Here is a 13,526-nt window from a genome sequence, read left to right on the forward strand (position 1 = left end):
TTATTTTTTATTATAATTGTAAGCAAATGAATGAATGAAATAAAGAAAAGTGCTAAAAAGAAAATAAAAGACAAAATTTAAATATTTATTTGGCAACTAAGATTGTAAACAAATAAAAAAAATAATTAATTAATGGAAAGATGGGAAGGAGTATATTTTATTGATTGAACAGAATCAAATTAAAGCAAATAAAAATCAAAATGAAAAATACAATTATAAATTAGCAATTATAATTTGTGAAAATTGGAAAATTTAAGGAGTTTTTGTTTAGAAAATGAGAAAGAGTGTGAAAATGAGTGAGTGAGAGAGAGAGGGAATTAATAATTGTATAAATGGAAAATAGTGAAATATAAAAATAAATATTTATAAAATTAAGTAACACCTATATATATATTGAGAAAGATTAAAATAAATAAATAAGTAGTGGGAAAGAAGAAATTTATATATATGACAGAATGAGTGAATGATTAATTCATTAATTAGCTAATTGAATGTTTGAATGAGATGAGGGAAACTCAATCAAATTTAATTATTTTTTGTGTTTTTAGTTTTATTTTGGTTTTCGTAAGATTTATATAGCTTCGCAGATAGATCAGATTACACATCTCTGAATATAGTTTATTCTTCTTTGAAAGGAATATACTGAGAAGAAAATTATTGTTGTGTTGCTCTTTCAGCGTAGAAAACTGCGCCATAGTAGAATTGTTCGATGTTCTTTGAGGCTTTGTGTGCCTTGTGAATACGCGTTAAGTAGTAGAATTTGTTGCTAAATAGCTTTTGTGCCTCCTCTCTTACTTGCTCAAGCATATCTTAATCTTCTTAGCTAAATTCATATTCTGATTCGATTTTATTTACTATACTTGTTGAGGGATCATTATTTTACTATAAGTGGTTAAATAGCAACAGAAAGTGTTTGTTGTTGCACTTATTTTAAGGGAATACATTTTTTATGAATTCAACTATTTTTTTTTAGCCTTTTGCTTAATATATACTAACTAAGTATTAAGATATTTTCTTCATTATATTTTTGTAAAAGTTCTTCAAATTGAATTGGGAACCGTCTAATAAATATTTTATAGGTTTTTCTCCTCTAATTATTTAGAGAGTTTGATTAGATTGATTAGCAATTTGTATATCTTATTCTAATTATTCTTCGACTTTGAATTTTTTATTTGGTTAAGCTTCGTATTATGAGAAATCTTATTTGCGCTCAATATTTTTGGTTTTATTGTATGACACCTACTGCTACTACTCATGATTAGCGGTTTCCATATTGGTAGAAAGATATTAATGGTATGAGTCATTATTAGCATTGAAATCAAATTGTTAAATAAGTTAAGTTAAAATTGGCTGTGGTTAGTAATTCTAAATTAAAGATGGTTGTTGATATGTTTATTGGAATATATTTTATTATGGATAAGAAGTCTAGATATCAAACAAATTTAAATTATGGTATGATTGAAAAGGTAAGTTGGGTTAGTAGGTTTAGTTTTGAGTATTTAAAACGATTATGGGTTGTTAAATTTAAATATTAAAAAACATCGATTAGTTATCTTATTATTACAAGTTGTCTCCAGAATCTTCAAACGATTGTTAAAATTAATTATCTAATTATTATTATTATTAATTATCAATTGGTTATTAATACAACTCATGATTAGAATATTAATTATTATGATAATCCTCACAATTAAATTCTTATGTCTCACCTATTGAAGGATATTAATTTTGTTAAGAAATATTATCACCTTATTATTCCGAAATATTTGTATAAAGATTTAGATTATTAGTTTAATTAGGTAATACATTAATTTCATTCTGATTTTATGAATAGAAAGGTTCTCCGTATTATTCATGTTAAGGATCTTAGCTAAAATAATCTAGTAATGTTGATGCATTTTAAGCATGTTCATAGTTGAAGTTATTATTGCCGTCCTCATAATCATTTTTAGGAGAAGGTTGTTCTTAGGTCGGGATTAAACCATCAAAGTAATTGTCTTTTGGTTCATAATTACTGTTCATATATTGATTTGATTACCTATTATAGCTCATGTTAAGTAGGAGTAGCTAATTTTTCAGCAGGGGTTTATTTCTTTTGTTTGTTTTATTATTTATTTCTTTATTTTATTTGCTTATTATTTATTTATTATTTATATGAAATTCAGTTTGATTTTAATACATTCTAATTTAAATTTTGTTAGTTAATAAATAGTTGCTATGCTAAAAATAAATAGTCGATTTCTAGTCTAATCAAATACAGATAAATAGATAATTAATTAGATAGATTAAATCATTTATTTATTGATTTATAAATAGATAAACAGATTGATACTTAGATTAATAACCCTAAAATCCTGTTTAATTAAAAAGTTTTTGATTGTATTAGGCAATTTACATCCCACTCCTTAAATAGTTTTCATGCAACTAAATAAATAAATAAATATTACAAATTTGTCTTCGAAACTTAATAGCTTTACTAAAGTTCTATCTAATTATTATTTTATTTTGTTTAATTTCAATCCGATATAATCTTATTTAAGTTTAATTTTTAAATTCAAAAAATCAATCTCCATAAAAAATGCCTATTATATTATCCAATTCAGTAATTAAATGATCAATAAAAATTTTAGAAATATAACATTATTGTTTAGAATTTATTTACCTTTTAGGTTGTAAGTAGTACTTAAAAGACCACAATTTAGATTCGAAGAAATATTTACACATCTAAATAAAAAATACATTATTATATTTAATTAATTAAACTATGATAAGATTAAGTCAGTTAAAGCAACTTTCTCAAATTATTGTAATTAATGTAAGACTAATTTAATTTAAATTAGTGAAATAATTCTCCAATCCAATCCTGCATTACTTTATTTTCAGATAGATTACTATCATTTTAGATTATATATTTTTTTCAGATTCACAATAAATACTAAAAAGATAAATAGATAGATAGATATCATCTTTAGCTAAGAACTAAATTAATTTAGAATATTTTTTGAGTCCACCTTTAATTAAGTCTTTTTTACATTATAAATATATAATTGTTCAAATAGATTACTTTTTTTTAATCAAATCTATGTATTTTGAGCAGGTCTGTTAGTAGGTATTTAAATAGGTGGGGAATCTTTGTTTACTTTACTATTAAAATATTATGTGATTACAAATATCCATTTTTATTATTAAAAAATATGGAAGAATCAAAGTTTAAAATATTTTTTATGTATGAAAAATAATTTTTGGTCTGATAGAAAATTCAAACATGTCATGAACTCAAAACAGACAAAAAATATTCTTATTGTGACTTAAAATTAGCTTTTTTTCTGAAATACTTATTGAATTAAGCGATTGAAAGTTCTTTCTTTTCTTATTTATTCTTTATTTATACATTTTTTTCATGATTCTGATAAAAATGCATTACATAGAAAAAATGAAATAGTAAAATTTTATAAAATTCATAAAGTTATTTTAAAAATAATTGCCCTTACTAAACATTTCTTTTTTTTTGCAAATTGAATGATAAATTTTTGAAAAAAATTTGATTTTAACCCAAATTTCACTACCAATCAACAGATATTGATTAAGAAAACATCACTCAAACACACTCACTTTCATTTAAAATCAATTTAACGATTAAAACAGAAAAAAAGAAATGTCAAATTCAGATAAACAATTAGAAGATCTTAAAAATTACATCAGTTTAGCGAGGTAAATTTGTTTTTTAATCATTTGAATAAAATTATTATATGTAGAATACCCATCAGCATATTAACTAATTCTATTATTAATTATTAGAGAAAGCGCATATTTCGGCAAGTATTCTGAAGCAATTAACACTTTTAAAAAGGGCTTAGAAGTTGCTGGCATGTAAATAGATTGCTTCAATATTGAAATTTAATATTACAAAACTTTCTTATGAAAATTAAGACTTGTTTGGTTAAAAAATATATCATTTTATCCAGAATAATTGATTTGCGATAAACAATATATATTTTTGTTTTTTTAAATAAAGGTTCAAGGTAAAGGCTGTAGAATAATATGCTTAGTAGGTATGGGAAAAATTTGTGCTAGACTTATAAGCAGAATTCGATATAATCTCTTAATTGCAAGCAGTTAACCACGGATTTAAAGTAAGCTTTATTCAATTTATGAGCATTAATAGAATCATTTTTTTGAATTAATTTATAAAGCCTCAACCACCTAATGGAGCAAACAAATAAGCTAATAATTAGAATGGTTAATAAGGATAATAATAAAATTAACTCGATCATGATAAAAAATATCCTTTTGGTATTAAACCTTTTTCTCACTTCGAAGATAACAAAATGAACAATAACAATAATAACAATAATAATAATAATAATAATAATAATCCTTTTAGATAGCAAGATAAGAATTTCTTACACAATTAACAATACTAAAACAATTTACCTGATCAAAATATGCACAATAACTAAAACTACAATAACTTTTAAGCACCTCATCAATACAATATGAATAGATAAGGTGGACCTGGAATGTAAGGAAATTATGGTTAAAACAATTATCAAAGTAATAACCCTAGCAACTATGGATATAATGACTTTTAGGATAATCCCTCATAAAATTTTAATAGCCCTAATATTGAATACAATTAAAGATAAAATAGAAACCCTGCCAATAATGATTAAGGTAATTAAGATCCTGACGTTTGGCCAGCTCCTCCTCCTAAAGTCAACAAAGCCAATAAAGCCCCTTAGAAGAATAAAACCCCTATTTACAATTTAAAAGAACTTCAGTAAAAGCAAAATGATAATAATAATAACAATAATGCTAAAAAAGATGATAAAGAAAAGGCTAAAAGAGATTACAATAAACCATGGTAAAGAAATGCTTAGACTCCTCAAGCAAAGAAAAAAGGTGATGAAGGAGAGAAAAAATAAAGCTTCTTAAATTTTTGTTATCCAAACGGATAAGGTCCTGATTCCGATTTGATAGCAATGCTTGAAAGAGATGTAGTAGATTAAAATCCTAATATCAGCTTTGACTAAATCGCAGAGCTTGATAAAGCTAAAGATATGCTTTAAGAGGCTGTTTTGCTTCCTATTCTGATCCCTTAATATTTTAGAGGTATTCGTAGACCTCTTAAAGGAGTTCTTATGTTTGGTCCTCCTGGTACTGGTAAAACCATGTTAGCAAAAGCTGTAGCAACAGTAAGTTTTTTTAAAAATTATATAAAAATATTTTTTAAAAATAAATCTCAAAGAAAAAACATAAATTTTACATAAGAAAGAAAGAATCATTTTAATATAAAAGTATAAATTTACTTTAAATATAAATAAAATGCCTAATTTTTAAATTAAGTTTCTGGAATAAAAAAATAGAACTTTTATTTTTAATTTGTCTTTAAACAAGCTCGCTCTAGAATTTTATTAATTTTGATTCTTGGCTCGTTCATTATCTAAAAATAAATTTACTAAATTTATTTTAGAAATTTTCTTTTATTTTACTTTTGAAAATATTTTTTGAACTAAAAAAAAAATATTTTTGTTTTTACAAATTTTAATTTCAAAATTATTTTTTTTCATTTAAAAAAAGACTGGTAAAACCACATTCTTTAATGTTTCTGCCAGTAGTTTGGCTTCAAAGTGGAGAGGTGATTCAGAGAAACTAGTCAGAGTAAATTTCTCTATAACAAACTTTAATAAATAGGATTAATTTATTAATTCATTATTTAATTAGATTCTTTTCGAGATGGCAAGGTACTATGCACCTAGTACTATATTTTTCGATGAGATAGATGCTATTGGTTCTAAAAGAGTAGATGGAGAGTGCGAAGCAAATAGAAAGTAAAAATTTAAATTTAAACTAATCTATATTTCTTAAACAAACAACTATGATAATAATTATATCTAAAATTAAGAATGAAAGCTGAAATGCTCATTTAAATTGATGGTGTAAGCAGCTCTTCAACAGATGAAAAAGATAGAAAATAAGTTATGGTCTTGGCAGCCACTAATAGACCTTGGGATTTAGATGAAGCTTTAAGAAGAAGACTCGAAAAAAGAATTTGTAATTCGAATAAAAAAGTGTAAATAAAAATAGTAATATATTTTTTAATCTATAAATAGTAATTCCTTTACCTTCCACTGAAGGCAGAAAGCAATTATTTGAGTTGAATATGAGAGGTATTAAATGCTCGGATGACATAGACTGGGTTGAATTAGTTGGTAAAACTGATGGTTATTCAGGTGCTGATATAGCAAGTGTAATTTATTTTTCATTTTTATTCTAAATTTAGCACAATTTCTTATGATTAAAATAGCTTTGCAGAGAAGCAGCTTTTATGCCTATGAGAAGAAAATTAATGAAAGAAGGTGGTTTTAAAAATATTGAAAACATAGAAAATCTTGCCTGTAAGATTTTTATATTTAAAAACTACATTAATATTGAAATTTTTTTTAAATAAAGAGGAAAGTGACATACCGTTAACATAAAAAGATTTCGAAGAAGCTTTAAGAAATGTAAATAAATCAGTAAGCAACGATGATCTAGAAAATTTTGAAAAATGGATGGCAGAATTTGGTTCTGTTTGATAGATAAATAGATAGATAGATAAATGTATGTATATGACTAAATTAATTCAAAATATAAAAATAATTAAAAAAAACCTTAATTAATTAAAAGCGATTTCAATAAAGTTTTACTCTATATTAATTTTTTATTCTAATAATGTTCAGAATCATAATTGCTATTAAATTTCTTATTTGCTGTATTCATTTTTAAATATCTTAATGTAAACCATAGTTTAAAACGAAACATTTTCTCCAAATAAATACGAATTTAATATTTAATCAAAAATTAATTTATTATAGTTTTACTAATTATATGTTTTTCTTAACAAAAATTTAATTCAAATAAAAAGGATATTTTAAATATCCTTTCTTGCTAATTAATTATTTTATCTAAAATATAGTAATATATATTTAACACATGTTTATAAATTTATTTTTATTAATATTTTGAAAAAAAATATACAGCAAATTTCAAAAATACACCCTAAATTTTAGAAATATAAAAGTTTTCAACCATTATTAAATAATTTTACTTAAATAACTATATGTAAAAATTATAAAAACCTTCAAATTTTATTTTAATATTTAAATAGCACTAACTTAAACCAATATATATTTTAAAATTACGAGAGAATTAATATAAAGAAATTAACAGTACAAAGATCAAATAGCTAATTTTTAAATGTTTACCAATAAAATTTTAAATAGCTAGATAATTTATTTTTTTATTCATAAGAATTATTTATCAGAACTAAACTACATTTTACATTTTTGTTTTAATAATTAAAAATGATGGGATTGAAGTTTCAAGAGAACATTAAAAGCCTTTCTAAATTCATTCATTTTTTATTAGTTTATTTTTATAAATATCAAAATCTTATTTTAATATCTATTTAAATATTATAGCAATTTTTTAAAATTACTAAAGAATATATATAAAGAAATTTACAGTATAAAGATCAAATAATTAATTTGTTAATGCATACCATCAAAAAATTGTATAATTGATTATATTATTCTTGTATTTGTAAGAATTACTAATGACAATTATATTTCTCATAGTTGTTTTAGTGGTTTAATACAGCTACTGAAGCCAAAAAACTACTTAAATATAGCTAGATAGCTTTTAAAAGTAAAAATGAATTATTAAAATTTTTAAAGTAAAAATTAGACGAAATTCAGTTAAAAAAATATATTGATTTCTATTTTTTTATAAATATTTCTTTTATAAGTAGTTTTTATTTCAGAATAATTATTTTTGTATTTAATATGTAATTAATTAATATTCGCTAAGTATCTTTGATTTAAATTAAATTGATCTATCTATCTATCTTATTTATAATAAATTAATTACAATAAAAAGTTAATTAATAGTTTTAATAAATAAACTCTTTAAAAAAATGTTTTAAGAAAATTAAAACAAAAATTTTAAGGATTTACTAGAATTCCAAAATCAAAATCTTAAGGAATTCGAAAGAGATGTAGGTAATTAAAAAGAAACGTTTGAATAAAAACACCAAGATTCAGATAGTGACTACCTAAATCTTGAAGAAAATCAAAACTAGTTTATTGATGATAATACAGTTTAGTCTGTTTTAAAAATCTTAAATAAACTAAATTAAACTTAACAGTCTTAGATGAGTTGTAAAAAAAGTACTGATTTGCGAATCAATTTTAAAGAAAGATTTTACAGTCAATTATTAAGACTTCATTTAGAAAAGATTGATATTCCTTCATTAATAAACCTATCTTAAAGCTTAGGCCAATTTAAAAATATTTAAGATTTGTATCTGTTTATTAATTTAGATATGAATTCTTAACTTGAAATTGACTTATTAGATTCAATTAATAAACTATAAAAACTCTAAGTTTTAAATTTATATTTAAAAAAGAATTATTGCATTAATACTGACTAAGAAATTCCTTTATTAGGAATTTTTTGTGAAGAATTTTATTATCCACTAAGACCTACATACAATTAATTTTTTGAAGGATCTTTAAAAGATTAGAATGCAAGTAAAGTTTTAAGCACATTAGAAAATTTAAATTTTCTTAAAAATACTGAATTTATATTTGTAATATTTTAAATTTCTGAAGATTTCCTCAATAGTCTATGCTTTTTTACTTTTAGAGCAAAATTTAACTATTAAATAACTATATAGTCAGAATATAGATTTTAAGGTGATTGGTAGAATGAAAATTATAAAAACCTTAATTCAATAAGTTTATAATTTTTGAAATAAATTGCAATTATTGTAAAACATTACAAAAAAGTTAAAGCAGTAAAAACTAACCTCAAAATTGAATTTTTAAACAATTATGATATGAATGTGGATGCAAAATTAAATGATTAGTTTAGGATTAACAAATTTGAAAATTAGTTAGACTTAAATTTACTCATGAGAATATGCCCAAGTTAAAATTATTTTTATAACCAATTTGAGGACACATTTATTTAAATAGGAAGTATTTCTTCAATTGAAATTAAAATAAGCAAACTGAATTATCAAAACACTTTTTTACATTTCTTTTAGTTTGCTAAAAGCATTTAGACTATTGAAATGTTATATATAAAATTCGAAAATTATGAAAGTTAATTAACATATTCACAAATAAAATAATTTGCTGAAGGTTTATTGAACTTAAAAAGAATTCTTTGTATTAAATTTGAAATTGAATAAAAAAGCTAATCTAAATATGATTAATTTATTAAGATAAAAAAATAGTTGTAAAAAATACCCAGATTATTAGAAATTAACTTTATTAATAATAGATATTCTGATATTTCTTTTGATGATTGGTGATCTTATTAGTTGAATTTTGTAATATGCTATAAGCATGATTGAAGAAGAAAAGATTATTTATGATGTTAAATAAATAAAATATTTAATAATTTAAAAGACAAAATTTGTTTTTTTAAAGTTTTATTTTAGTGCTTAAGTAAAATTAATTAAGAAAATATTTATCTAATAAAAAATAAATGAAGATTATTAAAAGTATTAATTTAAATTTGTGAAAGAAATATATTTATAGGTTAACACATAACTAGTAATACACATACTTAAAAAATATAAAATACTATTATTATGTTATTAACATATTATGTAACTTAGATAAAATTTCAATAATTATCTAAGCTATAAAATAAATATCCAAATACCAAAAATCAATTCTACCTAGCATATTGAGAGTGGTTAAAATAAGGGTGATTAATGAGAGATTTAGGTGTATTTAAAGAATATTAATTATACAGTAAAATAGAAGAATAATTATACAGAAATAAAAAGTAACTTTACAAGCAATAGATTTTTTAAATATAGCAAATTAAAAACAAGCAAATCAAAGAATTTTATAGTTTCATAATTTTAATTTATAATAATTTAGATATGCTTGAAAATAAATTAAAAGCTCTTAATTTGAAAATTAATATGAATTATCTAATAGTAAATTTTTACATTTTTTATAAATATATTATAAAAACGTTCATATCTTATTTTAATATTTAAATAGCACTAACTTAAGTCAATATATATTTTAAAATTACGAAAGAATTAATATTAAGAAATTAAAAGTACAAAGATCAAATAGCTAATTTTTAAATGTTTGTTTACCAATAAAAGTTTAAATAGTTAGTTAGATAATTAAATTCTTTTTTTATTCATAAGAATTATTTATCGGAACTAAACTATATTTCACATTCTTACTTTAATAATTTAAAATGATGGGGTGGCAGTTTCTAGAGATAGTTAAAAACCTATCTAAATTCATTCATTTTTATTAGTATATATTTATAGACATCAAAATCTTATTTTAATATTTATTTAAATAGTATAGCAATTTTTTAAAATTACTAAAGAATATATATAAAGAAATTAACAGTATAAAGATCAAATAATTAATTTATTAATGCATACCATCAAAGAATTGTATAATTGATTATATTATTTTTGTATTTGTAAGAATTATTTATGAAAATTATATTTCTCATAGTTGTTTTAGTGGTTTAATTCAGCTATTAAAGGTAAACAACTACTTAAATATAGCTAGATAGCTTTTAAAAGTATAAATGAATTACTAAAATTTTTCAAGTAAAAATTAGATGAAATTCAATTAAAAAAAAATATTTGATTTTTATTTTTTTATAAATATTTTTTTTTTTAGGTATAGTTAGTTTTTATTTCTGAATAATTATTTTTGTAATAAATATTCTTTAAATATCTTTGATTTAAATTAAATTAATCTATCTATAGATCTTATTTTATAATCAAATTAATTACAATAAAAAATTAATTAATAGTATCTTTTAAACTCTAAAAAAAAATGTAATAAGAAAATGTTAAGGATTAATTAGAATGCCAAACTCTAAAGGAATTCGAAAGAGATATAGGCTATTAAAAAGAAATATCTGAAGAAAAACATCAAAATTCAAATAGTGACTACCTAAATCTTGAAGAAAATCAAAACTATTTTATTGATGATAATACAGTTTAGTCTGTTTTAAAAATCTTAAATAAACTAAATAAAACTCAACCATCATAGATGAGTTGTAAAAAGAGTACTGATTTGCAAATCAATATTAAAGAAAGATTTTACAGTCAATTTTTAAAACTTCGTTTAGAGAATATTTAAATTCCTTCATTAATAAATATTTGTTAAAGCTTAGGTTAATTTAAAAATATTTAAGATATGTATCTGTTTATTGATTTAGAAATTAACTCTTAACTTGAAATTGACTTGTTAGATTCAATTAATAAACTAGAAAAACTCTAAGTTTTAAATTTATATTTAAAAAAGAATTACTACATTAATACTAATTAAAAATTTCTACTGCAAGATATTTGTAAAGTATTTTATTGTTCATTTTCTAATTATTATTAATTTTTTGAAAGATCTCTAAAAGATTAGAATGCAAGTAAAGTTTTAAGCACATTAGAAAATTTAAATTTTCTTTAAAATCCTAAACTTGTATTTGTAATATTTTAAATTTCTGAAGATTTCCTTAATAGTCTATGCTTTTTTACTTTGAAAGCAAAATTTAACTATTAGATAACAATATAGTCAGAATATAGATTTTAAAGAGATTGGGAGAATGAAAATTATAAAAACCTTAATTCAATAAGTTTGTAATTTTTGAAATAAATTAAAATTATTGTAAAACATTACAAAAAAGTTAAAGTAGTAAAAACAAACCTCAAAATTTAATTTTTAGAAAATTATGATGTAAATGTGGATACAAAATTATATGATTAATTTAGTATTAACAAATTTGAAAATTAGTTAGACTTAAATTTACTCATGAGGATATGCCCAAACAGTGATTTAAATTATTTTTATAGCCAATTTGAGGATACATTTATTTAAATAGGAAGTATTTCTTCAATTGAAATTTATATCAACAAATGGAATTATCAATATATAATAGAGAAGGGGAATTATAGCTCAACTCACCTATACTACCCATAAGATATCAAAATTTAACATAATAAAATTCCAATTTTTGTTAGTAAAAAAATATAAAATAATGGAAAAATTGGTTGATATTTTATTCTATGGATTTTAAAATTAATTTTATTTATTATAAAATTAATTAAAATCTTCATACTTTTAAAATATTTGAATTTAAATATTCTTATAAAAGCATTTTTATTATCTAAAGTTATAAAAAGTCCAAATTAATAAACAAAATTACTCATATATGTAATTTTATTAGGAAATGTTAATTTAAACTAAAGCTTCTTATCAAAAATAACACAAAAAAGCTTAATAATAAGCTAACATTGGATAAAAAAATAAATGAAAAAGTACTACTACTACAATAAGATTTTACAAATTAAAATTTATCAAATTAGAATTCCTTAATTGCTTTTGTGTTACTCAAACTGAATTAATAAATTATTTAATGATGAAACTGGATATAATTAAAAAAATTTTTATTTTTTACAGAATATAATTTTATTAATAACTTAAATTTATAGCAATGATTAAATTGCCTCTTTATATAGGAATTTATATAATATTTATAGTAAGTATCAGTGTTTTTATGAAAGTAAAGATTTTATTTCTTCATCTCCAGCAACATCTATAGGTGTTTAGTCTCTCTTTTATTTATGATAATAAAATAAATATTTAATGTGATAATCATTTATTTATATTTTACTGTATTTTTTAAATTCGGGCTCGAACCTTGCAGTAAGAGATACTTTACTAAGTCTTTATTCTTTTTATAAGCTGCATAATGCAATATTGTATCTCCCATCTTTAATATTTATAAAAAAACAAAAAATATATATTTAATAAACTAGTTGTGACATAAAATGCATCAACCTTGTTTATAGGATCATTTATATTAAAGTTTTCTTCCTTAGTCTTTTGTTCAATTAACGCTTTTATCTTTTTTGTGTCTTCCAAATGCAACAAAACCACTAAATTATTGGCAGGTAAGTTCTAATTATAAAATATTTAAAAGTAATTTTATTAAGATAAATAATAAATTATTTATTTATTACAGAACCAGATGCACCCATAACTATAAATACTATCTTGCTTTTATACTTTTGTACACTAAATTATAATTTATATATTTAAAACTATGCTTTCTTTCTTTCTAAGGTAATACTTCTTTCTTTTTTGGTTTGTTTAATATAAGATAATAGGCAATCAAATAAAGATTAATATAACAATTTTTTAAAATTAAAAAATTTTAAGATTAATTAATCAAAAATGATGAATTGAATTTCTAATAAGGATATATTTATTTGCTTTAATATGTTAGTTTTTCTTTCTTTCTTTTAAATAATTATTTTGTTTTATCTTATCAAAGTTGATTTATTCTCAACTATTGCTTGGATTAACTTTATATTAAGGATTATAGGTTTAACAATTAGCTGGACTTCCATATGTAAATAAGTTAAGTAATTTGATGAAGTACATAGTGGCTAGCATGCTAAGAAATCTGAGCTTATTTATAGC

The 13,526-nt window shown here is 21.2% G+C and overlaps 5 protein-coding genes across 5 annotated transcripts; 3 read left to right on the forward strand and 2 right to left on the reverse strand. All coding sequences in view use genetic code 6, as the record gives it.

Annotated features, from left to right (window-relative positions):
- Positions 1-519: 519 nt before the first annotated feature.
- TTHERM_00322750 (hypothetical protein) lies at positions 520-2,181 on the reverse strand (the record flags this gene model as incomplete). The annotated part of the gene is made up of 1 exon (XM_001012976.3): positions 520-2,181. One exon carries the CDS (start codon positions 2,179-2,181, stop codon positions 520-522), a length of 1,662 nt encoding a protein of 553 aa, XP_001012976.2.
- A 1,474-nt stretch (positions 2,182-3,655) lies between these two features.
- On the forward strand, positions 3,656-6,578 carry TTHERM_00322760 (katanin p60 ATPase subunit A1; the record flags this gene model as incomplete). The annotated part of the gene is made up of 10 exons (XM_001012977.2): positions 3,656-3,711; positions 3,799-3,870; positions 4,016-4,133; positions 4,194-5,195; positions 5,581-5,661; positions 5,725-5,831; positions 5,906-6,054; positions 6,114-6,250; positions 6,308-6,398; positions 6,454-6,578. 10 exons carry the CDS (start codon positions 3,656-3,658, stop codon positions 6,576-6,578), a joined length of 1,938 nt encoding a protein of 645 aa, XP_001012977.2.
- A 1,379-nt stretch (positions 6,579-7,957) lies between these two features.
- On the forward strand, positions 7,958-9,117 carry TTHERM_00322770 (hypothetical protein; the record flags this gene model as incomplete). The annotated part of the gene is made up of 2 exons (XM_001012978.1): positions 7,958-8,573; positions 9,092-9,117. The coding sequence occupies 2 exons, from the start codon at positions 7,958-7,960 to the stop codon at positions 9,115-9,117; spliced, it is 642 nt and encodes a 213-aa protein (XP_001012978.1).
- A 1,760-nt stretch (positions 9,118-10,877) lies between these two features.
- On the forward strand, positions 10,878-11,650 carry TTHERM_00322780 (hypothetical protein; the record flags this gene model as incomplete). The annotated part of the gene is made up of 2 exons (XM_001012979.1): positions 10,878-11,327; positions 11,564-11,650. The coding sequence occupies 2 exons, from the start codon at positions 10,878-10,880 to the stop codon at positions 11,648-11,650; spliced, it is 537 nt and encodes a 178-aa protein (XP_001012979.1).
- Positions 11,651-12,246: 596 nt separating this feature from the next.
- TTHERM_00322790 (transmembrane protein, putative) lies at positions 12,247-13,081 on the reverse strand (the record flags this gene model as incomplete). Its single annotated transcript, XM_001012980.2, has 3 exons — positions 12,247-12,655; positions 12,715-12,813; positions 12,882-13,081. 3 exons carry the CDS (start codon positions 13,079-13,081, stop codon positions 12,247-12,249), a joined length of 708 nt encoding a protein of 235 aa, XP_001012980.2.
- Between the last annotated feature and the right edge of the window lie 445 nt (positions 13,082-13,526).

Source organism: Tetrahymena thermophila, assembly GCF_000189635.1.
Source record: "Tetrahymena thermophila SB210 genomic scaffold scf_8254691, whole genome shotgun sequence".
In the NCBI taxonomy this organism is placed as follows: Eukaryota; Ciliophora; class Oligohymenophorea; order Hymenostomatida; family Tetrahymenidae; genus Tetrahymena; species Tetrahymena thermophila.